A 26,517-nucleotide genomic window follows, 5' to 3' on the forward strand; every position below is an offset into this window, starting at 1 on the left:
ACTAAACCTTTTACCTGCATAATTTGTACTAGATTCTATAAAAGGTTTATGATTTCCGTTTTGTCCTAGAAGATACATTCTATTACACTCTGGTTTGCATGTTATATGATAATTTTAAGTTGCTCCAACAGCTTTAACAGCACACTTAAGATAATATACTATTTCTATACTATAACTTTTTTAGCCAGGCAGTGTGTGATGGTAAAACTTCTGCATGGTTTGCAGTTTGCAGTGTATCCTCTTGTATTTGCTCTTGTGAAGTCTTCTTTTCATGGCAAACTTGGATTGTTATATGCCTACATTTTGGAGAGTGTCCTTCATCTGGCTATATGTCGTGATGTTTTTTTGTGTCGTCATCAACCAGTGTCTTAAATCCATGTCCATGCTTTTTCATGTGGCCAAGCTCACCAGTGTGTCTTCTTTTCCTAGAGTGTACCTACATGTTGCATGATTTACCAGTGAAGGTTCATAGTCATCCAGGTCATGGTACATCCAAAAAGTGTTAAAGAAAGGCAACTTGTGTTTTTTTTTTTTTTTTTTTTGAGCACTGAGCTGCTGCACCACTTTACAAGTCCAGATGCCTTTCTTTAACACTTATTGGATACATGTTGATTTGTCCACTCCACATATATTCCTGCTATTACTCCTACGCATTTGTTTCATTTGCATTGAGAGCTCCTTTGAACACATCTTCGGGGTTCACAGCAATAGATTTCAAATGGTAATGCTGCACTAGGTTCTTGAACAGAGATTTCACCTTCTTGATCACTGAGAAAAGAATCGAGAAATACGCCAAAACTGTCCATATTAAGGCAAAGCATCCAGAGAGACATCAGAGCTTGAAGAAGGATGCAGAGGTTGGCTTGTTTTTTCGGTTTGATGGGTAGGTAACACAATTTTATTTTTTGCAAAACCGAAGATTATGATCTTGCGTGACAGTTGTGAGTAGTGTGGTCGCTGGTGTGCTGGCTCTTTGAAACCACCTCTTCCACTTTGGTGTTTCTGCTAACCACTACATAGCTAAAAACCAATTATAATGCTAGCTATGTCATTAATTCTCTATTTGTCACACTCTTTACTTCATGTACCCCATGCCTGGAACCTTTTTCCCTCTCACTGTGTCTCTATCTGTGTTGTGCTTGATTGCAGGAGTGGAGCCAGGCATGTGGGAGTCAGTCTGCCACCTCCCAAACATTTCCAATCATTTCTGCTTCAAAAGCTGGGCTTCAACTCCTGATTCTCTTATTTACCATTAAGATGGCAAAGGGGAATAGATTTCATTAACTTTTCAAAGAGAGTTCATCAGTTGGAGAAGGATAGCTGGAGCTGCAGTCGCATAGATTGCTCTACTGGCTGGTGTTTCAGATGGAACAGTGACTTAAGTGATACCTGCAATAACATCTAAGTGAATGACTTCAGTATATAGGGTTGGAAATTGTGCTTGACAGTGCAGATTTAATGACTTTGATGTTTGTGCATTAGTCCAATTTATACTGACAAACGTACGGGAAACTCTCCCTCGGGCTATCGAAAATGTCACTGCAGATGCGATCAGACTGTGGCAGCAAGAACAGACAATTACATAGAGAGGGATCTTGCAGCTGGGCTGCAAAAATCCTCATTACAAATACAAATCCACATTTGCAAAAACCACAGACACTGCACTACAGGGACGTGAATAAAATTGATGTGGTGAGATGTGCACCTTTCACTATATTCTGGACAGAACTGTACAAAAAAGTTGGAACGCTGAAAAAAGTAAAACTTGATTAGATGTGTCACTCGAGTCAGCAGTCAGTTTGTAGTTCCATATCACTTTCAAGACACTGACTTATAGCCATTTTGTTGTTGTTTTAAATTTAGGTAGTAATTTGCTGGAAGTAGTTAAAAGATACTAGCAAAAAATAGTTTAACATTGCATAAGGTCGTTTTTTTAAACAACCAATTTGCTGTTTCAAAATTATGTTGAAAGATTGTTGTAGATTCTTCTGGGAAAGTCCATTTTGTCTTATCTGACTTGCTAATAGGTACCAGCAAAAGCAAGCAAACATGAATGCCTCGTGCATTTTTAATGGTAAATAAAACACTGACACTTAACAGATCCCCTGGTATATTTAATAAATGACTTGTGACACAGGATGACTTCTTTGAAGAAATTTACCAATTTTGAAGTCACCATTTCCAGGCATCTACGCTAATTGTGATTTACAAACCATGAACTGGGGACCTGCTGAAAGTCTGGTATCTGGTGCCTGATATTACAGGACATCCTTAAAGGTCCAGACTTCAAGAGTTTTAAGCATTTATGAAACAATGTGAAGGATCAGCATATTAATGAGGGGTGATTGTAACATTTCTGTTGATTTTCTTTTCCTTTTTACAACTGTTTACCCTACTGTCTACTGTATTGTGAAAGCAGCGCAACTGCACGTGCTGAACTGAATAGTTTTCCATTTAGGCGTTAGCTGAATGACGTTACTGGAGGCCTGGTTGTTCTCATGGTGCAGTGAGAAGGTGGGTCCTTACCACATATTTTTAGTTGTCTTGATAACCCTTTGAAGCTGAGACAGATAATCAGAGGTCACACCTCATGAGTAGGATGCCACCTCAATAGCCGGAAGCTCCAGCAGACAGGAAAAAGGCCACCCAGTGGGTGAGACCACAGTGTCACTGTTATAGTGGCTGAATGGTCTCCTGAACAAACTTACCATTGAGTCACATAAAATGCTAGTGACGCACTATTGATTCTGGTGATAAAGAACCAGAACTAGGCTTTCATCCTTTAGCAACCCAAAAAATTAATTTGGTAAATTAAGTCTGTAATGTTGCAATCTGGTAGGATTTTTTTTTTTTTGGTGAAGTTGACAGGAAGTCTGGCATTTGTGGTTTACATTAAATCTGAAAAACTGGACACATCAGCAACAGAAACTCATGGTTGAAGTATCATTGTAGAGGACATCTTGACTTGAGTAAAAACCACGACAGTACTGCCGGATTAGTACCTAAGATGGAAACTAAACATTGCAGTAGCCTACATTGGATCGCAAACCAACTGATCAGATTTTGGATTGATGTGTTTGACACACCACCACCGTTTGCTCTCCACCATCACCAAATGAGAAAGATAACAGCTGAAAGAACCATCACTCCAGTGGAAGAAGTTACCAAGAATCACTATGAAGCTTTTCGGACTTTGGGTGTCATCAAATAAAATGTTGGCTGGTTTATCACAAAGTAGGTTCAACCTAAAAAAATATCAGTATTATTATCTTCTGAAACTGTGGTGTTTATTTATACGGTGGCCTGTGAGAAATCCCCACCCTCATTTCCAGTTGAAAGGCCATCTATTGGGAAGTATTAATAGCCAGAGGTAGCAAAGCACACACACTTTCCGGGTGGGAATGCCACAGGGTGTAACACACACTAAATGTTCCTGGTGGAGCAGTGGAGTAGGTGATGAAAACAGTCAAGGATAAGAAGCGCAAGTTAGTGTGAAGCACTTTATTTTCTACATAGCACTTACATTAAAGCGTGGCTACATTAGAACACTGTGTGTGAGTATTCATTGACTTTATTAGAGAAGTGTGATACGTGGTGAATCACCAGTCTGCTGACACCAGTAGATGGGGATATAGGCTTGCTGTTGACTAGTGTAGATGATGTGGAGAGACTGAGCCGGACACTGCGGACTTTTATTAAGAAAATGACAACAGTTCTATCTTCATTTATTGGTTGGTTTATACATACAAATATTATGTGGCAGCTGAAACTGTACATGCTTTGTGGGGCCAGAAAGCAGTTACACTAGCAGACCGATTCATTCCTGTGAACCACACAGGAAATTGTCTAGTGTGTACAATATTGCATGTTTTTTTCTTTTTTTTTTTTTACCCTGAGATAATTACAACACAGTAATGTAGTAGAAAGATGTGTCCGGTAATAAAGGAAAGAATATAACACTTAAGAAATTAGAAAAAAAGATCATCAGTAAGGTCCCCTTAAAATAATATTTTCAGTACATTTCATTAGAATATGTTTTTAAAAATAATATACACCAAAGGCTGAACAAAATGTACTACTTGAAAAATCTGCTGTTTTGGGGTAATCAAATTGAAAAATACACATATGATACGGAGGCCCCAAACAAATTATAAGCAAATACATCAATGTATTACAACATTCTTGGCATATTTTAAGAAACAGTAAAGATAAATATTAAGATTCAAATGTGTCTTTAAAAGAATAATTCCAGTTTATTACAGCCTGGTGTATTGTTTTTGTGTGCTGCTCAGCCTCACATGCGTAAACGAACTGCAGTATGTGGATGAATATGAAGGGTGGTTGAGGCAAGCCGCTTCAGATAGTGATCCCTTTTGCACTTAGCAACTGGCCCATACCTATTGAATTTAACTTCATTTGACTATTCCAGAATTTAGTGCATATAAACTCACACATCATTCAATCCTTGGCGGTGCCCACCTCATTATCATGTATACAGAAAAAAGTATTGACATAATGATATTAAAAAACCTTTTGTACATTTTGTTAGTTTTGGACCTCCATAGATGTCAAGTGCCCTGAACTTCCAGTGCAGCAAAGTTTTATCCTTGTCATGAAAATGATTATTTTTTTTTTTAATAGGAATCACCAGCAGAGTCTTGTACTGTGACTATTGCTGCACCTCGGCACAGTCTGTACAAAATAAGAGTGTTTTTGGACAGAACGACAGCGGTGCATAAAAGCTAAATTACGTTAGCAAGCGTCAAACTGAAATATACTTTGCTACTTACAAATACAAGGTTTCTAAGGAAATATGATTGTCAAAGAAAGCTTGCAGAATACTTATCAAAGACAAAAGTGAACTGTTCAGTCTTTGTTCAGTCAAGATTTGTAAATCATACTTGACAATTAAGAGGCCTTACAAAAGTCTGAACACAAAAACGTTTAGCACCATTTGAAATGTCTTGTCTCTGGCCGTATCAGTTTGGTGTTACATAGTGCTGGATGTGATAAATACATATATCCTGGCCAGGAAAGAGGTGAACGTCCCCTGTCTCAGCAGCTTCATCTCTACATCTATCATGAAGTCTTTGGGCTGGCGGACTTGTCTCTGCAGGTAGACGGCACCGGTATAGCTGTTGAGCTTACGCGTGCTGAAGTAGCCCTCTTCATTTCCCTTTGTGATGCTGATGACAATGTGGTCACCGGAGTATGCAGGGGAAGGTCCGATTCGGAAGATCTGTGCTGGAATGATGATGTTGGTCTGGAAGCTGAGCTGGTAGTACGTGATCCTCACGGGGGAGTTCTGACACTCCAAGGAGTTACTGGGACAGTTGGTCCGCTCACAGCGTCTGCAAACAAGCCAGGAGAGGAAGAGGTGAGATAACTGAGACCATATCAGGAGACAGGTGGTTTGTGTGTATTAAAAGTCTACACGACTAGCTTGTACAAACAAACACGACTATCCACCATCTGAGGTAGCCACCTGAGGCGGTCAGGTAACAATAATCCCGTGCAGTTTCTATTTTCAAGGAGCCAGGTCAGAAGATTGTTGTTGTAGCTGTTAACATTCACAGCAAGCAGGAATCTATAAATCTGCACATGCCTCCAACAAAATTAAAAGTGAAGTGTATCATCAATTCACCCCTGCTCTGAGTAAACATATATTATACTAAAAGATTTGTATGTGTGGCAGGAAAAATAGGTTGTTGTAGAGTTTGGTCCTGCTACCCTTCTTCACCTGATTGTGAATATGCACATAATTTTACTATCTCAATATTTGCTACTGGAGTTCTACTGGGTTGTGTCATTAGTTCAGTATCATTTCCACATGTAGAAAGGCTGTTCCCCAACAATGGAAACCCAGTTTGAGAATCATTGCTTTAGTGCTGCGAAAAGCAACGCTCTCCCAGTGTGCATTGTGATGGTTTGTGACTGCTTATTCATCACACATCAGAATTCACAGCTGGGAGTAAACCTTGATGAAGTGCACTGTAGAATTTGCACAACCCATGCCATAAGATGAGTGTCTTGGAACCTATACCAGGCAGAAGAGGAGACGTTTTGATCTTAGCTGCCTCTCGTGTGGCTGAAGAATTTACTGAATGACAAATGTTTCTCTGTGGAGCCGGTCCACGTCGCTGAGGTTAATAAGGTGTCTCTAGATAACAATGATAGGATGCCCATCTGACTGGTGTGTGTGTGTGTGTGTGTGTTCTGCTTCTGTCCAGTGAAGCACAGAGTGGGGAGTGCTGCGGAGACAGCCCCGGAAAGCACCAAGCTGATCAAAGCCATCTGACTTCATTGTAATGCTCGACGGGAGTCATGTTCAGTTACCAACCAGCCTTTACAGCTGGCACAGGCACACAGCAACCAAGGCCCTTATGTGCAGGACAATGCCCTGTATGTGCACAAATGGAAGGTATTTCATAGCCTGAGATGATCTTAGTGGGAACCTATTAGGGAACTTATATGCAAGGCCTCCTGCAGTTATCCACTCCTACCTGAATGAACAATTCTCCAACCTGCCTATGATTCCTCCTATATTCTCAAGCTTTACCATCATCAGCTATATGTTGTATTGGTATCATCATCAGATTCCACATGTACGCTTTAGGTTTGCTCTGGGGGTTTCTTGCCGCGTTTTGTAAAGCGTCTTGAGACAATTTGTACTGTTACTGACGCTATATAAATAAAACTGAATTGAATTGGATTGAATTATTTGCATTTGCATTTGCATTTGCGGTGACTGGAGAGACTCATGACACATTTGCTCATCGCTTGTTCTGGTTATCCCTGCAGTCACAGAGAGATTGTTTAAATGTGACTCACGTGTTGGACACCTTCTTGTAGTTGGAAGGACAGTCAAAGGAGAGGCACCGGAAGCCACCCTGCAGGTTATAGCAGGTCTGTCCGAAAGAGCAGTTGTGGGTGCCAGTTGTGCACTCATCAATATCTGTAAATATATATGTTACATACTCAATACTCAAAGTGACAGTCTTTGACAATAAACATTTATTGATACAATCTTGTTCAGATTTACAGCCGTACAACAATTTAGATAAATGCAGTAAACTGCTCTCTTTCTGAAAATGAGACGATGAATGTAAAGCTAGATCTACTATCTACTATTTCTCAGCAGTTAGGCCTGGATGCATTAAGAGAGCTGGGTACAAGGCATCATAAAATTGACCTTGCTCTTATAATACATCCATGTTGCAGAAATGGTGCCTTCCTTCTTGTTGTTTTAGCTGGTTGGCTGACATCCAGTGAATATGAGAATTTAAAAATAAGACATTCCATTGGTGTAGCTTTTAAGAAAATTAAACTTTCTTTTTTCAGTGAAACATAGAAGTCACTGCACATGGTCAAGGTACAGCTACATAATTCCATATCACAAAGTCACTTTTTCCAAACTTAGGACAGAGTGAGATAGCTGCTTTCCCCTGCAACTAATCGTTATGGTAAGCTAAACATCTCCTGGCTCCAGTGAGTTTGTTTAAACTTCTACTACAATGTTTGTTTTTTTTTTAAGATTACTGATCATCTGATAATCCCAAGTGCTAAACGGTATTGATAGAATCATAAAAGCTAGTCAGCTCACACGACAACGTCACAAAAACTATCTTCTAGTAAAGACTGCAATGAGACTGGAAGAAAGTCAGAAACAATAAGTTATGAGTAACATTTAGCAGTTTTTATGTCTGTACATAAGCAGTGTATCATTTCCAGATTGTGGTAAATACATTAATGTACTTTAAAGAATTCCAAAAAAGTGACAATGCAAATGTTAACCCATTTCTGAAGGTGTTCACTGAGGCCTTACCTCTGCATGTGCGTCCATTGGCCGTCATGACGTATCCATGAGAAGGACAGGCGCACTGGTAGCTGCCTGCAACATTAACACACTGGAAGGCACAGAGGTTCCCGATGCTCTGGGAGCACTCATCAATATCTGTTAAAGATAAAACAAAACAGCAACACATCTCATCAGAGACAAAGGGAGCTGGAAGGCTTTTCCTCTTGTGTGTGTGTGGGTGCGCACACGTGTGTTTTCTGTGCTTGTGTGGATGTTCTGCTTTCCTGTCTGGGGTATTAGCAACAGAAGCTGCCTTGAGGCTCTATCGCCCTACACATTGTTTTCTTGTCATTATGTGGATCATATGAGGAATGTCTCTACTGAGTTACTCACAGTGCTTCCCATGAGGCATTTCAGTGTTTGATACCCTGCTGTCAATACTACTGGTAAAAAAACATCATTAACAGTTTCTTCCAGAGAAGTTGTTGGGCACTGAGGCAAGTGAGTGCTGCAGGGTTGCAGCTAAGTTGATTGTTTCCTGGTCTCAGCTCTGGTATATAAGAAGTTCTTAGAACTTAAGGTTCAGGTGTGTCTTAACCCTCTCTTTCTATTCATCTCAGTTCTTAACCCCCACCCTCCTCATCCCTCTCTCTTCTTTGTTTCCATCTTTCATTACAGGAAACAGGGGGACAAGGAGACAAAGCTTCCTGAGATGTGGTCCAACTTTGAGTCTCACTTCCTGGGCTTCATCATCGAAGACTGTCATCATTCCACCCCTCTCATCCTTTCCCTTTGACGCCTCACATCCTTTAAACCGCTTTCATCTGTGCTTCTATTTCCCTCATGTCCTGTCAATCAATTAAGGTGTAGTAAATACATATGTTATGAATGCATCCTGATACTATTTGATGTGAGCCAGGCGACCCACCACTCATGGAGGGGATTACACTGGTGCTGGAGCCATTCCATTTGTGGTCAGGACAGCACTGAGGTTAGCCATGGCACTCTATTTAAGTGTGGGACTAATTGTGACAGGCGTGATTGTACTGGGAGGTCTATTACTTTTGATTGCAAGGCCAGAAGCTTTAGGTTTTTTGTTTTTGGAAAATAACCTTTGTTAAAGTGTCAAACAAATGGACTTTAAGTTTTACTTGTGGACAATTGTTTATTGATTTTTTATTCTTTTTTGAAGACATCAGACGATCAGTGTAACTTATCTGAGGCAAGGCAGTATTCAAATAGGCCGTAAGTACGTAACAAACCCTGGAAAAACAGTGCATCGCAACTGGTATTAACATTTCCCTCTGATTTAGCACACAATTATGGAAACACTAGTCCTGACTTTTATTTTAATATTGATTTTCTTGTCAGGTCTCATCCATCTCTCATCCCCTTTTTTCTGTTGTCGCAGTAAAGACAAGAAAAAAAAGAATGTTTACAAGAGTTAAAGTCCAATTTAAAGCTCTGTGTAGATTGTAATATCCCTTTTCACAAGTCACTGTTGGATGGACTTTTTTTAGACATTACCACTGAGGACAGATAAGTCATTTTTCAGGTTGCAACTTTTAAAACTGTACTGTTCGTCTGTTCGTCTTGGCCACAGGGCAGCAAGTTAACTTGTATTTCTATAGGACTTCTACCAATTAGTGCTCAAAGTGCTTTACAGTCACAATGACACATCTATACCCTCTCTTTCATTCAGGGATCAAACCGTTAACCTTCTTATTCATGGACAACCTGCTCTACTGAGGGACTGCCACCCCATCAAATTATAAGCACAGCTCTCTCTCTCTGTAGCAGTATTAGCTCTGCTAGAAAGGATTACAGAGGTCTCAGTAATTTAGTTTTTCTGGACTGTAGTTTGTGAAGAGGGTGAACAAAAGTCCTCAAAATCGTCAAAAGTGAAGCCAAAGCAAGTAGAGCTCCCCCTGGTGACTGGCTGTAGTATAGGTCATAAGCTCCACCTCCTCCACGTTAGTGGACGGGACTTGGGCAAAACTAAAACACTACAATATTTTTTTTTAAAAGGATAGTTTCTGTCATTTTAGGTAGTTAATATAATGCTGAAGAATGTCCATTTTTCTTTTAAGTTTTGTTTTAGTTAGTTATTTGACACTATAGAAACAGGATGCAACATCATGATGACTACCAGTGCAGCTGGTAAATCTGGCAGACACAGAGCAACATGGTACATTATACATATAATATTCATTTGACGTACCTTCACAGGTGTGGCCATCTTCTTTCAGGTAGTATCCTTGGCGACAGTAGCACTGATATGAGCCGTAGATGTTGGCGCACTCCTGGCTACAAGGGTTTTTATCGCATTCATTTACATCTGAGCACAGAAAAAAAAAAAAAAAGAAATGGTAAGAGTTCTGTGTATTTTAGATTCTCTCACTAGTTATTCTTTATTTTTAATTTCTACTGGCACAATGTCAGGTGAAATTCAAAATGAATATTTTCTGATATACCTACTTTGCTTGAGTCAAGTTCCTTTCGTCCTACAGAAGAGGTCACATTTTTCACGATTTGAATGCTTAATTTTTAAAAAGGTAAAAGCAATTTCCTTAAACTTGCACGGTTTATGTCGAATAGAATCAAACATAACTTCCATCTGTGTGTTCATACTGATAAAGGAATATTTCTCAAAGTGCAACAAGTCTCACTTTAAACTCTAATAGATTACAAAATTTGGATTACAATGGAGCGCAGTGGGACAGAAGAGTTAAGGTATGAAGGAAGGCTTTGGAGATACACACTTTGTTGATTTCTTATCATTTTAATGAACTAATAAACTCCATTTATGCGTTTTGATAGCTGAAGCGCAAAGGAATTTGTTATTAAGCCTCTTTCCAAAGAAAGCCTACCTTTGAGTGAAGTCAAATGAATCTGACAAGCACTAATTTAAACCTAATTGTGTGTTCCCTGACAAGCTTTTATAATAAACCCAGATAAATGCAAAACTTCACCTTTGGATCGTGAACAGAAACCTTCCCAGCTTGATTAAGTTCCCACAGTAATGGCTGTGACAAGCAGAATGTAATGTGAATCATGCTCATGGTCAGCTTCTTTCTTTGAGGCACAACAGCGTCTTCAACACCCTGATCACTGACTGAACCTGAATCATTACGTATGCACCGTCACATGCCTCTGCTTCCCAGAGATGTGGACTAAATTAAATTCCATCAGAAAACAGCTTTTACTGATAACACAGACTCTGTAAGGACACACAAATAGCTTTGCATCAATATATAATCTCCAAAGACTGTGTGAGGCCTGCATTTACCTCTACGTGAGTTCTCCCAGGAAAATGAGACAATCCATTTAAATTAGGTGACATTTATATTCTCAATATGTTAAAGGCAAAAGAGCTACCTCGCCTACCTTCACAGTTCTTGCCATCAAACGCTAGGGAGAAGCCAGCTGTGCATGAGCAGTGGTAGGAGCCTGGGGAGTTTTCGCAGGTCTGGGCACACAGCCTTCCAGGAAAACGCCAGCACTCATTTACATCTGTCAGTACAGGAGTAGGAGCTATTACAGAGCAGACATATACCACAGGGGCCGAGAAGGACCCAACGGCAATTCCCATTCACACACACAATATAAATTTTTTTAATAAAATGTATGTATATACTGAAAAATGAGGGACTTGTAAATTCTTATTAGATATGGTGTTGATACGCTTACAGAAAGCATGGCATACCTGGAAACTTAAACAAGGTTTAACTTGACATTGTCACATCATCAAGGCATTTTCTTGAACGTCAGTGCTACTGCTATTGAGCTTGTGTTTCATCCAAATGTTTTCTTTACTTTGTTAACTGGTCGTCATTGTCCAGCAGAGTATTTCCAATTGCGGATCTTTTTCCTTTTCTTATTTGTCTACTCGCATGCCTGTTTCAGTTCCTGCTTCTCTCCTGCTTTTTCAACCATTGCCACTGTTTATACTCCTGTTCTTGAAACATCCACCAGCCTGCCAATGCATGTATGTTGTAATCCTCTACCATAAATCAAATATTAGGATTTTTGAGGTCTCACAGGATAAATAGCTGCTGGCATTGATGAAGTGGAATCCTGTTTTATTTAGTCACATCCAAGGTTTAAACCATCTTGCCACCAGACTAACTAACTTTTCCATCTACTTGTCCTCATCAGAAGACCCGATGCAGTGATACTTACCAGTGCAGGTTTTACGGATGGCATCATACTGGTAGCCTGTCTGACAGTCACAGCGGTAGCTGCCAGCGAGGTTATGACAAATCTGGCCCACTCCACAGCGGTGCGTTCCCATCTGACACTCATCAATGTCTAGGCAGGCAGAAAGGAATATAAAGCCCCTCAGCAGTGACCCACTGTGTAACCAAGTGACTCTACCTTTCACACAGCCAACTGCCTGCTCACAACTACAGACACAGTACATATACAAAATGTATACACTGCTTTTTCTCATACTCACTTGTCATGAGATTGTTCCACTGTCAAATGTCTATTTTTCACTGTTCAGGTGCACAAAAAGCATGAAGAACAGCACAAGGTGTTGAACTAGCCTGCAAATTCCCTAGATCCCAAACTGATCAAGTATCTGTGGGATGCACTGGAACAAGCCTGATCCACAGAGGTCATAATGTTACGCCTGATTGGTGTATAATGGGCATCTATGACATGTGCCTTGTGGCGAGACTGCTTTTGCCAATGCAAGGAGTGAAATAGCTTTAAAGCGACATCATCTCTTTTTCATTATGTTCAAACAAGCAAACGTCCCCAGTGTGTCTGAGGTCCACAAATCTGAATGAGCCATTCAGGCTTTCAGCCTCTTATAATGACATAAGGGGAAAGCCTTTCCCTGTGTCTTAGTTGCACTTCCTCCTGTCTTCTCCCTCCATTGGGATTCCTCTTCCCCTCATTAGTTCCACATTTGTCTTGTTTTCCAATCAGATCTGTGTGCATATATTGTCTTGCCTCTCCCTTCGTCTCTTGCCAGTTTATGTGTTTGTGGATGTTCCTACCTTGCAAAAAAGTTATAAGAAAAGTAATCCAAATACCAAAGGAAGTCAAAAAAGTTTTCCTTAAAGTCTTCTTGCCCTTTCCTTCTCCACCTTCAGCCAAACCTCCAATATAACATATGCGTGCTAAATAATGGCTGAGCACATTCAACCACAATTTTACTAATTTGATCAACAATGAATAGGTGAATAATTTGTAGTAACCCTGTTTATTTCCTGTTATTTTTGACTCTCTACCTAACTGATCCTAAGTGGCTGATCTGGCTTCACATTCCTCTTTTCTCTTCTCTTTGTAACTCTTTGGTATTACTTCTCTTCGCAGTTCATTTCATAATACCCTCCTACTGATTCAATCCTGAATGTTCATGCAGTGCATCTCACCGATACATTTGGCTCCGTCAGGGCTGGCATGGTAACCATGGTTGCACTTTATGATCTTCTGCTGGCAGGTGTAGGAGCCCACAGTGTTGATACAGTTAAAACCTGAGCTGCACGGCTCACTCAGGCTGCTGCACTCATTTATGTCTGCAGAATCACAAAAAAACACACAATCATGTCTCAGGGCATCTAAAAAGAGCAAATGACTGATAACTCTAGTTTACATGTCTACCACTGCCATGACCAGTTAGAGTTGTGTATTCAGTTGTCCATTTGTTGGCATAATCGTGCCTTCTGGTTCTATTACTGTGGGCGGAGTGTCGTAGCTAAACGGTACTCAAAGCAATACAGAGCAACTTCACAGACACCCAGTGCCAATGAGCAAACACAGACCAGGAATTATAAACTGGCCCACCCTGCCACATAAGTAGATGTGACAATGGCTGTTGTCCTGATGTGTAGTGTATGTGTTTGCTGATGAGTGTTCTGTCACCTGTCAACTACACACTGGAATATATCAGGATGTCAGTGCTTTATCACATTAAAGAAACCACAACGTAAGGCTCATTAATTTGTGTCAGTACTGTAAGAGGAGAGCTTGGTTCCTGTACTGGATATTTTTCTAACAATTACTACAAATTGTTAAGATGCTGCTTTAAACCATAAGACTATTGAGGTATACACCGATCAGCCAAAACATTAAAACCACCTGCAGGTGAAGTAAATAACATTGACCATCTTGTGACAATTCAATGTTCTGCTGGGAAACTTTTGGACCTGGGATTCATGTGGATGTTACTAAGACATATACCCCCCACCTAGACCAGACCAGGCACCCCCACCCATAGCAATGACACTCCTTGATGGCAGCAGCCATCCCCAGCAGGATGCAGCCTGACACAGACACACACACAAAAACACTTTAGGAGCAACTAAAAAAAAAAAAACATGAAGAACAGCACAAGGTGTTGACCTGGCCTCCAAATTCACTAGATCCCAAACTGATCATGTATCTTTGGGATGATCCACAGAGGCCCCTCCCCTCAACCCATAGGACCCAACGGCCCCCACTGATAACATTCTGTTGCCAGACACCACAGGACACCCTCAGAAGGCCCATGTCCATTCTCTGATGAGTCACAACTGTTTTGGAGGCACAAGGGAGACCTACACAATATTAGGAAGGTGGTCATAATGTTATGCCTGATCGGTATATGTCCTGTGTTCTTTGGTATTCTTGTATTCTTGTTTCAAGGCCTGTACCTGGGAGCTACACACACAGCTGACAGGAGAGAACAATGTGACCTCTGGTAGAAGAAGAAGAAAGCACAGTGTAATCTTTGACTCATCTGCCACCGTCAATGCTTGGTGCTTCATACGTGCTGTGAACCCATTTGCAGATGTTAAATAAAACACACAAAAAGACCAGAGTGTTCAGATTTCTTCATTTCCAACAGAGATTTCCACCGCACTCCATCAGATATTTGGCCTCAACTTTCTTCCTTTGAAAAAGCACCAATTTCTCTTTGGAAATTCTAAGTCAAGACTTTGTTTTCCAAAAGGTTATTATAGTCTCAATTTCTAAATTTGGCCCACATAAGCATACTAAAGGTCACTTATTGATTCGAGGTAATTTGAAATGTATTCCTTCAGTATCATTACTACTATAAAAATAAACGGACCCCTGACAATCATCTGATTCATCTTTTATTTTAGGCTGGTGAATCCACACTGAAGAGCAGTGGCACTGGGGTTTAATGATGGGGAATGAATTGGAAGTAAGCTGATCAAAGTCACCTGATGAAGTACTTTTAAGGAACTAAGGAAGTCTATGGAATGACAAAAACATGATTGAGCAACACACAGAGGGGTTAAAAGAATCCCCACAGGAAACACCGGAAAAATGACTTTTGCGGCATATCTTTGGAGAGAGTGGAAGGAGGCCTTCTACCCGCAGTGACAGATGTGTAATGTATCATCACGCTGGGAGTCATTAAAACTTGATGATTACTCTGCTCTGCGTGGCAGTATATCAGCCAAGGTAAAGGAGGCAGTTTTATGACATTAGAAGCACCCAGGGTTGAACATTATGTACACCACATTATCCAATGATGTTTCCCACAACAATGCTGTGCAAACTGTGAGTAATTAAAATAAAAGTGGGATGTTAATACAGTGACTGTGTGTTAGGCACACTGAAGCAGCTAAAGCATAAAAACAACAGTTTATGGTTTTATTGGTTGCTTTATGTAGAAATGACATAATGAAAGCTACCACGTAGCTAGTAGAGACAATAGAAAGACAGTGTGGTCAAGAAACAGCAGTAACCTACTTATAAAACCACAGCGTGCTGTTTTCAGACTTTGGTTTGGGTTAAAATGACAGAACATGACATTTTAACAGAGCTGAAACAATTAATCATTTAGTCATTAAACTGGAAGATATAAGCCAGTAGATATTATTAGATTAATTATTGTTTAATTATGAATAGTTTTTGATTATTTTCTAGCAGAAAGGTTTAACACATCCTGTTTCCAGCTTCTCAAACAGCAAGACTGAGTTCTGAACATTTGGCCAGACAAAAGGTGTCATTTAAGGATGTCAGTTTGGAAATACTACAAAGTGATGATTAGCATGCAGTGTACTCATTATTTGTGATGCTTAATTCACCAAACCAATTGATTTTAACTGAACAAATTGAATAAATAACATGCAGATTCATGGATAATGAAAACTGTTGCTGCATCCGTAAGAGTGCTTAGGCGATGCTTGCCTACTGTATTTATAATCCCCTGCTAGTAGAGGCTACATACACGGATCAGCAACAACATTATGACCACCTTCCTAATATTGTGTAGGTCTCCCTTGTGCCTCCAAAACAGTTGTGACTCATCAGAGGATGGACATGGGCCTTCTGAGGGTGTCCTGTGGTGTCTGGGAACAGAATGTTGTTAGTGGGGGCCTTTGAGGGGAGGGGCCTCTGTGGATCGTCCCACAGATACTTGATCAGTTTGGGATCTAGTGAATTTGGAGAACAGGTCAACACCTTGTGCTGTTCTTCATGTTTTTGTGTGTGTGTCTGTGTCAGGCTGCATCCTGCTGGGGATGGCTGCTGCCATCAAGGAGTGTCATTGCTATGGGGTGGGGGTGCCTGGTCTGGTCTAGGTGGGTGCTACATGTCTAAGTAACATCCACACCAATGAATGCCAGGTCCACATGAATTTCCCACCAGAACACTGAACTGTCACAAGATGGACAATGTTATTTACTTCACCTGGGAGTGGTTTTAATGTTTTGGCTGATCGGTGTATTTCTCAGACATGTATGGTAAGTCTGATAACACTCAGAACAAACAGAAAGTGTGTGAACATATAGCGTCATGTCACGTTTATATTGTGGATGCCCCGATCACTTAATATTGAGTATCAGCTGATCTAAATCTTGATCTGACTATTTTGTTTGTTGTTTATTGATCTGTATTTTGCCAAATATCCACCACTAGTGATTCATAAAGGCATTTCTTATATTATCTTACTTGTATTATTCTAGATATTGCGTTCACTGTGCAGCTATATTAAGTACAATAAACCTCCGAATCTATTCAGTTTAGGCCTATGTGCTTGACAGTTTAATAGCTCTGCAATGCATTGAGGGGAAAAAATATAAAACTTCCGCCAAAGTATTCCTTAAAACGTATATTGACTTTTTATCACAAAAAAAACACTTGATGTTTTTAACAAATAAATAACAACCTAACAAGCATTAGCAATATAAAACTACACAGCAGAAATCAAATCAGCCACAAAACAAATACACAAAGATCCTGCTTGGCTTACAGTAGGCTATAATTTGCTGCAATCATAAAAATGCCTCGCTCAGCCCCAGTACCGTTCTCCCAGTGCCATTTGGGACATCCCTGTGATGTGTTTTGGGACATATTATGCATCTATTGAAACACTGTGACAGGAATTAAGAGGGGACAGGAGGGGACAGGAACAAAGGAGGAATAATAGCTTGTAAAGGTTAAGACTATCTTGTACTAGAAAAGAAGTGAGCCCACAGTGGTCGTAAAAAGTCATCTAATATAAACAGTATATGATCCAAACAGCCCCACTGGAAGGCAAAGTGAAAGTCATAAAGAAGACGGAAACACAATATCATTTAAAAACAGGGAATCTGGTGTGCGTTTTCTGCACAAAGTTGCATCCTGCTGTTCACACAAGAAAGTGAAAAGTTGAAGCTCGGAGCTTCAATCACCACCTCCACCCATAAAACAGTGTCAGAAAGTTGAGAGAAGAGGGAGTTACCAAAGCCAAGCAGCTCTCTTGGAGTGTGCTGGCCACTTTAGACCACCAGGCTGTTATTATGCTATTTGATCCAGCCATGTATTACCTATTTCCAGCTAATACATACGTTTTCTTTACCCATTAGAGAACAGCACTGTCAGTCTCTTACCGATACAGTTGCCATGAGAGTCCTCGGCGAAGCCGCTGATGCACTTGTGTTTGGGATTACACTGGAAAGAGCCCACAGTGTTCTCACACACATAGCCCACACCACAGTTATGGGTTCTCAGTATGCATTCATCGACGTCTGAAAAGAAACAACGTTTGACATAAATTCAACGAGGCATCTCAACAAAACCAAAATAATCCACGTTTGCGTCTGTTGGAAAGGATTTAAATGTGCTGTCAGCTCTCTCAGTTCCATAAGTGTCCAGCAGGTGGCACTGTGGTTCAAGCACAGAATAAATATGTGCAGCACCCCAAATTTCTTACTCTCACTCTGACAGTGTTTAACTGGAAAAATAAATCCAATAAAAACAATACTTGATCCAAGTCTGCAATTAACAAAAGTTCTCCTTAAATGACAGTTATTGAATACCGCAAGTGACAGATGGAGCTTGAATTTGTTCTTTTGTGCTCAAAACCCTTTTCTCAGGAGTTTTTCTTACACTGGGTCCACTGAGCAGAAGATGTTGCTTTGGATTTTTTTGTACCAATAATCATTGGAGGGTTATGTTTCCAACGCTACAGCAGAGATGTCGACTTGCCAATTAGTTTTTCCCCCTGTTGGATGGTCGACTAAATGTTACCTTCATTATCCGGCTACATTGATTAGTCCTCCCTTGTGCCAAGTGCTGATGACACAAGTCACAGAGCTTCAAACTGTCTGCTAGTCTGTGCAATGTCACAAATTGCTCAAGAACAAACATCACTGCTGGGTCCAAAAATACGTACATCTTAATATAGACTGGCTGACTGAGTTCAAACTTTGATCTGAAGTCATGAACACAGCAGAAATCTCCAAATGAATATGATTTGTGTGCACTATTCAGTCACTAATGTTGATTGCTTTCATCTAAACAGAGACAGGGAGGGAAAATCAGCTGTTTTAAGAAACCCTGCTCTTGTTAATGAGCCTATTTGAAAGCACTGTCTGCCATCATAATGCAAGGGCACTCCAAAAGCCCCACCGCCTTCCATATTCATGATCTCTAGCACTGCACTCTTGTATTCAGGGAGTTGTGAATGCTATAGGGGCCCTTTAAGGAGATGTTACTCTGAGTTTTCAATGATATAATTAGAAAGAGCAGTAGGGAGATGATGACAAATGGTAGGGACAGAAAACCCTGTGTGTGCATGCATGAGCATTTATTCCTAACTGCCTCAGTTTGAACCAACAGCTTTGGACTAGAGTGTTGTTGGTTGATGGACCCTGTTTGTTTAAATGTGCACCCATATTCCACTTTTATTCCAGATATGAGAATTTTCCATATTTAATGCAGGTCATTTTGTCTGTTTGCAAGAGATGAGAAGAGGTGGCCAAAGATGAGTCCTTTACAACAGTTTACTGATCATAATCATGGTCTTTCCCTACCATACTGTCTCTTCCATAAACAATAATGATGGAAGCATTGGCATAAAAAACATTGTCCCCAAACATAATCTTGAGTTTTGCAGAACAGTGGCTTCTATATCAGTGTGTGAGGTTTTGTTTTACCGTCCATTCTGTCATCTTTCTGTTTTTATAAAATGTGAATAAAAATGTCCTGCACTGCATATTGGAGAAGACACCTTCCGCATTTCCACAGACTAATTCAGAGGCTCTGGGAAGGATGCTGGGCAAATTAGCTTAATGAAATACATCAAGAAGAATGAACTCACCCTCGCAAACTCTGTTCCTCAGCCGGTAGCCTGCAGGACAACTGACCTGCAGCTCGCATACAAATGAACCCACTGTGTTCACACAGCGCTCGCTGGGCCGACAGCTGTGGGTGCTGGTCGCGCACTCATCCACATCTGGAGAAGAACACAGAGATAACTTTGTGTGAGATGACAGGGTGGGGGAACGGACAGTGGCTGCGTAATTGCGAGGTGACGACTACTGTCACAGAGTTTGTTGATAGACAGCTCCTCTGCGTAATTCTGCCCCTGCGCTGCTGCTCCCCGTCTGTCACAGCGATGGGGCTCAATTAGTCTGCAGCGTGCGGACGTCAGCTAAAACAGTATTGAGGAAACTAACAAAGGAAGTCATTCTTACACTTAAGACTTTGAGAAATACCATGAAATTGCATGTTTTGCATCTACAAGCAAAGCCGTCAGGCATAAATGATGTGAAATGAAGATTTCATATACATTGTATATTTTTTGCAGTTACTAAAAGAAAAAAAAAGGTCTCTGGGATCAAAGTGTGTGAGTGGGTTGAAGAACAGAGGAGCTGAGACAACCTACTCCAGTAACACTAGTTCACAAACAAAGGACAGTAATGGTATTGAAGATGCACAAATCCATATTTCATTTTAATATTCTAATGACTGTGTGTAAGATGAAAGGGTTTGTAAAGAAAAAGTCACAGTGAATAATCAGCTCCAGTTCTCCCTAGCTGAGCATTTCCTTGTCTTTGGGCTCATTATGCTTTTAAACAGCAGTGAAAGCACAGGTGTACTAATGATGGCTCAGTTAAGTGTCCCAATAAACCATGACAGTGGATCTGAATGAAGAAAAGCAAGACTTCCCCTAAGTGGAACGTAGACATAATTACAACAAACACTTGTGCATTCTCTGATGTGCCAAATATTTTCTGTGAAGAAGGTCTACTGTTTTAGCTTTTAATGTTTCAGTCTCAGCATCAGGCATAACATTAAAACCACTGACAGGAGAAGTAAATAACATTGACCATCTTGAGACAAGTTAATGTTCTGCAGGGAAACCTTTGGACCTGGCATTCATTGGTGTGGATGTTACTTAGACATGTAGCACCCACCTAGACCAGACCAGGCACCCCCACCCCATAGCAATGACACTCCTTGATGGCAGCAGCCATCACCAGCAGGATGCAGCCTGACACAGGCACACACACAAAAAGGCATGAAACATGAAGAACAGCACAAGGTGTTGACCTGGCCTCCAAATTCACTAGATCCCAAACTGATCAAGTATCTGTGGGATGATCCACAGAGGACCCTCCCCTCAAAGGCCCCAACCACTAACAACATTCTGTTCCCAGACACCACAGGACACCCTCAGAAGGCCCATGTCCATTATCTGATGAGTCACAACTGTTTTGGAGGCACAAGGGAGACCTACACAATATTAGGAAGGTGGTCATAATGTTATGCCTGATTGTTGTAGATCCAGAACACAACAAATAAATGTGAACTTTATTTGAGCTGTTTTTAGCCACACTGATGCCGCACACATGACCCTCACAGAGTGATGTTTGGGGGACCTTTATATCAACTGAGGAAAGCTACTGCTTTGTAAACCCAGAGTGAAATGAAAAGCCAACGAAAATATCAGATCTCTGCAAAATCTAAGTAATATTTTGCTTGCTATCCTTGTCTGTGTGAAATGAAATACACAGTTGCAAACCTTTATCTCTTTATCAGTCAAACAGCCCTACAGCTGGTAAACAGGCATTGTTGATTTATGACACTAGTGGGCTCGTGCTGAGACAGTGGATCGCCGCTTCGCTGTGGCTCGTCTTTAGCAAACTGCCACATTCCCTTATCATGCATCGCGGTGCACAGCCGATTAGCTGGATGCGCCGATAGGGTTGCACTGGGATTATTGTGTATTTGTACGTGCGTTTCACTGCGTGCAAGAGTGAGGCAGGCTTCCAGATTTGAAGATCACCTCTAAATATGCGCATTCCACAGGGAACTTGATGAAAAGGTCTCATACAAGCCTGCATAAAGGAGCCAAGGCTGAAAAACAAAAATCAGGAACAAGAGGGGAACATATTCTCCTGTGTTGCCTGTGTGTCTGTTGGCAGTCCCTTACTGAAATGCCTTTCTCAACATTAAAGGCTTGTGCTGCAGGGAATCTGAATGGACACTGTGCCTTACAACCCCTTCCCACAGGGAACAGGATGAGGGAACGGGAGGTTTCCAGCATGTACCTGGTGTTCAAGTAACATCCTTCAACCCTTTTCCTGTAAGGTTCACCTCAAAAGAAATCACCTCGCACTGCGCAGACGATAACTTTATTGTATCATATGTAGCCTCTGTGGAGCTGTAGCAACCATATTCATATTGATCAGTAAAATGATCTGTTTCCCCTTTTGATATTGTCTGTAGACATGAGCTGTGTATGCTGTGCAGCGGTGACACACTCTGTCACTCTGTTTTGGGAGATGCTTTCACAAATGATCCCATTTGTTCACTAACTGAGAGACATCTGTGATCTACGCTGTAGGGAGGACATATTGAGGAGCAAGACGCGTAGTCCACCTTGTCCTCTGGGCCTGGCTCTCCTTGAAGCCCAGAGATGGATGAGACCATTTCCAATGTTTGCATATTGCCATTAGTGCAGAATAATCACCCTTCCCTGCCACCACACATCTCTAGTGGCCAGCGTTATTTCCACTGCGTCATACAAAGAATAATAGCAAAGGAAAAAAATGCATATTGCCTTAAAGTCCCTATACCTTCCCTGACTGGTTCCTTGGGGACAACCACATTGCACAGTTGTGAGCAGTGAAGTGATCCAATACAAGGTGGAAACAAACACTGTTTTTGAGAAACACAAATACTTTGTTGAACTGTGTGAGGTAGCAGTTCTAGAGGAATCCCACCGAGACAGCAGAGGAGGCCGTGCGCAGAGAGACGTCAGAAGGGAACGGCAGAAAACACACACCCAGTTGTTCTCACACTGGACCCAGCAAATGATGAGTTTTTTTTTTTCTTTTAAAGTTGAAGGTATGGTAGATGAAGTCAGCCTTGGCTCACTTGCAGCACTGGTTTGAGACAGGGAGGTTAGGGTTACAGATGTGCAGACTGGTGGGACTCAAGCGCAAGCCGTAAGCAAGCTCCCAATCACCAGTGAGAGAGGAAATAGTCAGGAAAAAGTGCTACACAAAGGGTGTCGGTAGACTCAGGTATATACGCCTGAACAAGATTTATTCGTGAAAAGGCAGGTTCACTAGGGCTAATTCACACATATTCACACGTTTTAGTTCAAAGTTTCGTAAAATCTTACACTGATGTGCTACAATAGTACGTCCATTCTCAGATGAAATGAATAACTTTGATCTTGTAAAAAGGCTCATGTCAAGGTCTGGGTTAAATAGTATTTAGAGGTAAGTTAACAGTTATCCCTACCCAATGGATAATTCATTCATTCATCTTCTGTAACAGCTTGTCCTGTGAAGGGTCACGGGTCCTAGCTGTCAACGGGCGAGGTACACCCTGCACAGGCCGCCAGTCTATGGCAGGGCTAACACAGAGAGACAGACAACCATTCACACTCACATGCACACCTACGAAGGGCGATTATTCTGCACTAATGGCAATATGCAAACATTGGAAATGGTCTCATCCATCTCTGGGCTTCAAGGAGAGCCAGGCCCAGAGGACAGGGTGGACTACGCGTCTTGCTACTCAATATGTCCTCCCTACAGCGTAGAGGCCCATGGATTTGAACCTGGAACCTTCTTGCTGTGAGGCATCAGTGCTAACCACCACCCCATGCACCATGCAACTGGACACATAAGGCCAAATGTATGAACTTGAGTCTGACCCTGAATCAGAAGGAGAAGACCTTGAGACTTCATCACAATGTTCCAAAATGGTAAGACTGTGTCCAATTGACCTCACTGTTCAAAGGTAATTTTGTCCAACGTAGACAGATCATGCTAGCCTAGCGTTAGCACCATTAGCCCATGGCAGGAGGAAATTAATTCCAGGCACCTTGACATAAATGTTCATCCTCTGGAAGGCTATGACTTCTTAGACTTTTTAGCTTGTGAACAACCAACAGAGCTGTTCACTTCCTCCTTTGCTAACCTAGCATCTTCCAGTTTGCAAAAAGATATGCTGACACTCTGCATGGCACTCGGCGGGGGCTGGCTTATGCTAAACCTTCCCAGTGGATTTGATTTATGTTTTCCACATTACCAGCACTTTGACAACGGGCTGCGGCTGATGTGAGTCATCCATATTTGCTTCCTTTTACAGGCGTACATCCTGTTAAGCACCATGTTAGAGATACTGGAGCTTTTGGGAAAAATGTGTCTTTGGCAATCATGAGTTGCAAACTGGTAATAATTATGGTCACTGCAATATGACATGAATGTAGGATAAAGGTCATTAACCTGGGGTCACTGGAAATCTAGAGAATCTAGAGAAAACTAGTTTTAAATCGTACACAAACCACCTTCAAACAGTGAGGGGGATGTAGGTCCAACTGTTGTCACATGACAGACCATTTTAACAACTCATGATCTCATGAGAAACTTAAGAAAATGAAATGGAGCTTACAGCTCCATGAAACACCAAGTAAGCTGACCATTTTTTTCAAATTAAGTGATTCTAAAAGCAGATCTAAATAGCGAATCTAGAGTAATCCTATGTCAGCTTTTGAAGGACCTATTCAGATGTCTATGTAGGAGACAATGTCAGTTTTAGTAATGTTTGCTCTTTGAATTCCGTACTTCAACAACCTTTAGCCTGGATAGGATCCCAATCTGGTTAGCGGGGCGGGTCCATGATTCAGAAAACTTTGTGGTCGGTAAATGTTTTACACCACAACGTTTGGTGGAGCAGAATCATATCCCTCTCCAACCATCCCGGCCATGTAAATCTAAAGATTATGTCAGCAGCGTGACCACAGAGAGAATAACGCAGCAAGCCCTGATTAGCATCTACTGCAGGATCTCATCCATAGTTATCAACCATAAAATAACTGACAAAGCTCCCCATCCCCGTACAGCATTTTGAGGAATGCGAAGCGAATCCAACTATCTCTGCAATGTCTTTCTCACTCCCAGTTTATAAATGGGTGACTGCAGCAACCGCATGCATTAGAGCTGTGTGTGTGTGTGTGTGGGGAGGGAGGGGTTTGCATGGGAAATTTCAGAATATCCATTCACATCCTGGTGATGAGAAGAAATAATGTCAGAGTGTCTGACCCACACATTCGCTATTCAGGTTGTGCATAAAGCCATCTACACATCATAAGCCGGTTTCACGCACATCTCCATGGGAACAACAATGTGGTAAAATGTTAACCTTCACTCCCTTTCACATGTAGTTGATACACCACAAAGAAAAGCAAACTGATATGGGATGAATCACGTCAGGTTTTCTGATCAACTGATTCTATTTGCCACACAAAGTACAGATACCTGCAAATATGGCAGGCGTTAACGCTTTCACAGTGTGAAAGTCTTTCACAGTCTGTATGATATATCTAAATCAACATGCACTCGATAGTTTACTTCACAGTCTACCTACATCCCTGTCCAAGCCTCAAACACCCCCTTCGCACTCACATTTTGTCATGCTATTTGCTTTGTTTCATTCCAGTCTAAACCAAATGTCGCCCACCCACATGTTCACATGTGGGAACACTTTAGGAGAGAAAGTGCTCACTTTGCTCCCTGAATGAATTGATAGGAGGGGAAACACTAAGTCTTATGTAGTGTGTATGCATTTAGAGGTGTTATCCCATCTGCAAAAGGAAAGACAGATTCAATAAACTATGCAGGGATTACACCTCAGGGATATACATTCACTGGGTGACAGCTGCATTTTTTTCACTACAATTTTACTACAGTATTAGAGTGGCATGTGACCTGACTCGCCAACTATTTTCACCCCAGTATTACTCTCTTTCTACCTGCCCACCTCTGCGATGCAATCCTATACAGTTGGCAGTAATTGTGGTGCAGACAAGGATATGCATAAGCCACATACTGTAAATCAAGCTGGTGCATACTGACTTCCAAAGTCTGACTATATATATTACTTTTTTTTTCACAAAGCAGAATTGCTGCCAAGTTTCCACACTCTCTTATGTGTGAATCAATTGACTAACTACTGCAGCAAATGTATTGCTGTAAGGGCTTTCATGGACAATGTTGTTTGGCAAGGTAATAAATTCATTCTCTTCTGGGGAGAGTTTTAATGTCCATGATCTCTCCCAGTGATGACATCCTGCAACGCCCCCCTGTCTTTATTTGGTGACCCCTCATCTACCCAGTATTGTAAAAGAGCATTTTACTGTTTAAAGACATGTATTTGGTGTCCTGGATAACAGACGCGATCAGACCTACAGAAAGTTCAGGAGGAATTTTAGGACCATTTTTTCCCATATTCTTGGTATTGAAGCCCTGCACAGCTCTTCTGAGGTCAATCTTAGTTTCAACACTAAACAACACATTTCCGGGGGGCACAGCTACAATACAGAATCTTTTGTCTAACAGTAGAACAATGAATATTTAAACAATTTGAGATGACTTTGTAATATTATACAGCTTTATGCAAATCAACAATTCATGATCAGAGGAAAATGTTGTCTCTGCACTTCCTTTAACCTTGAGACAAAAGAAATAAACAGTGTGAAAGTGGCTCAATAGATGAGGAACTATCTTTTCTTCGTCTGGTCTTCATTTAGAGTCGCAGTGCTTTTGTTCTTTGGTGTAATTTAGACGTAACTTAGACATATAAACATAATCAGAGACAGACACGGATGACGTGTATGTTGTTGCCTAATTTCAGCTACAATATCTTCTTAGTTATCAAATGCAGACTTTATTTCCTGTCCATGTGTGCTACAGACACTACTTGGGGACAGCTAGACAGTATAAAACAGTGTCTTCTTTTAAGCGCATCATTAGTGGAACAGTCTGTTAATCCCAATTTTGTAAAACCAGAGCTGCAAGAGAACATGTCCAAGAATCAAGTGACTCTCAAGCTCACAGCAGTGTGGCCAAATCATCATTTTCCAGAGAAATTCCGTAGAAAAGACTGCTGCAGTGATGGGGAACAACTCAAATACAAAATAATGTTTGCGGAGATATGAAAAAAATAAAGCCTCTCAGAATTTATGA

The 26,517-nt window shown here is 41.1% G+C and overlaps 1 protein-coding gene across 2 annotated transcripts in view; it reads right to left on the reverse strand.

The window, feature by feature from the left end:
• Positions 1–3,708: 3,708 nt before the first annotated feature.
• Positions 3,709–26,517, reverse strand: part of fbln2 (fibulin 2) — a 64,299-nt gene continuing 41,490 nt past the window's right edge. For both annotated transcript variants that reach the window (XM_084543787.1, XM_084543788.1), the window contains 9 exons: positions 19,350–19,484; positions 17,638–17,775; positions 13,186–13,329; positions 11,981–12,109; positions 11,186–11,311; positions 10,020–10,136; positions 7,826–7,954; positions 6,832–6,955; positions 3,709–5,351 (listed from right to left, as the gene is read on the reverse strand). In XM_084543787.1, coding sequence (XP_084399913.1) covers positions 4,991–5,351; positions 6,832–6,955; positions 7,826–7,954; positions 10,020–10,136; positions 11,186–11,311; positions 11,981–12,109; positions 13,186–13,329; positions 17,638–17,775; positions 19,350–19,484 — 1,403 coding nt within the window. In that variant the 3' untranslated portion in view covers positions 3,709–4,990. The remainder of the gene's footprint in view (positions 5,352–6,831; positions 6,956–7,825; positions 7,955–10,019; positions 10,137–11,185; positions 11,312–11,980; positions 12,110–13,185; positions 13,330–17,637; positions 17,776–19,349; positions 19,485–26,517) is intronic.

The sequence above is a fragment of the Chelon labrosus genome (genome assembly GCF_963514085.1).
Source record: "Chelon labrosus genome assembly, chromosome: 4".
Classification (NCBI taxonomy): domain Eukaryota; kingdom Metazoa; phylum Chordata; class Actinopteri; order Mugiliformes; family Mugilidae; genus Chelon; species Chelon labrosus.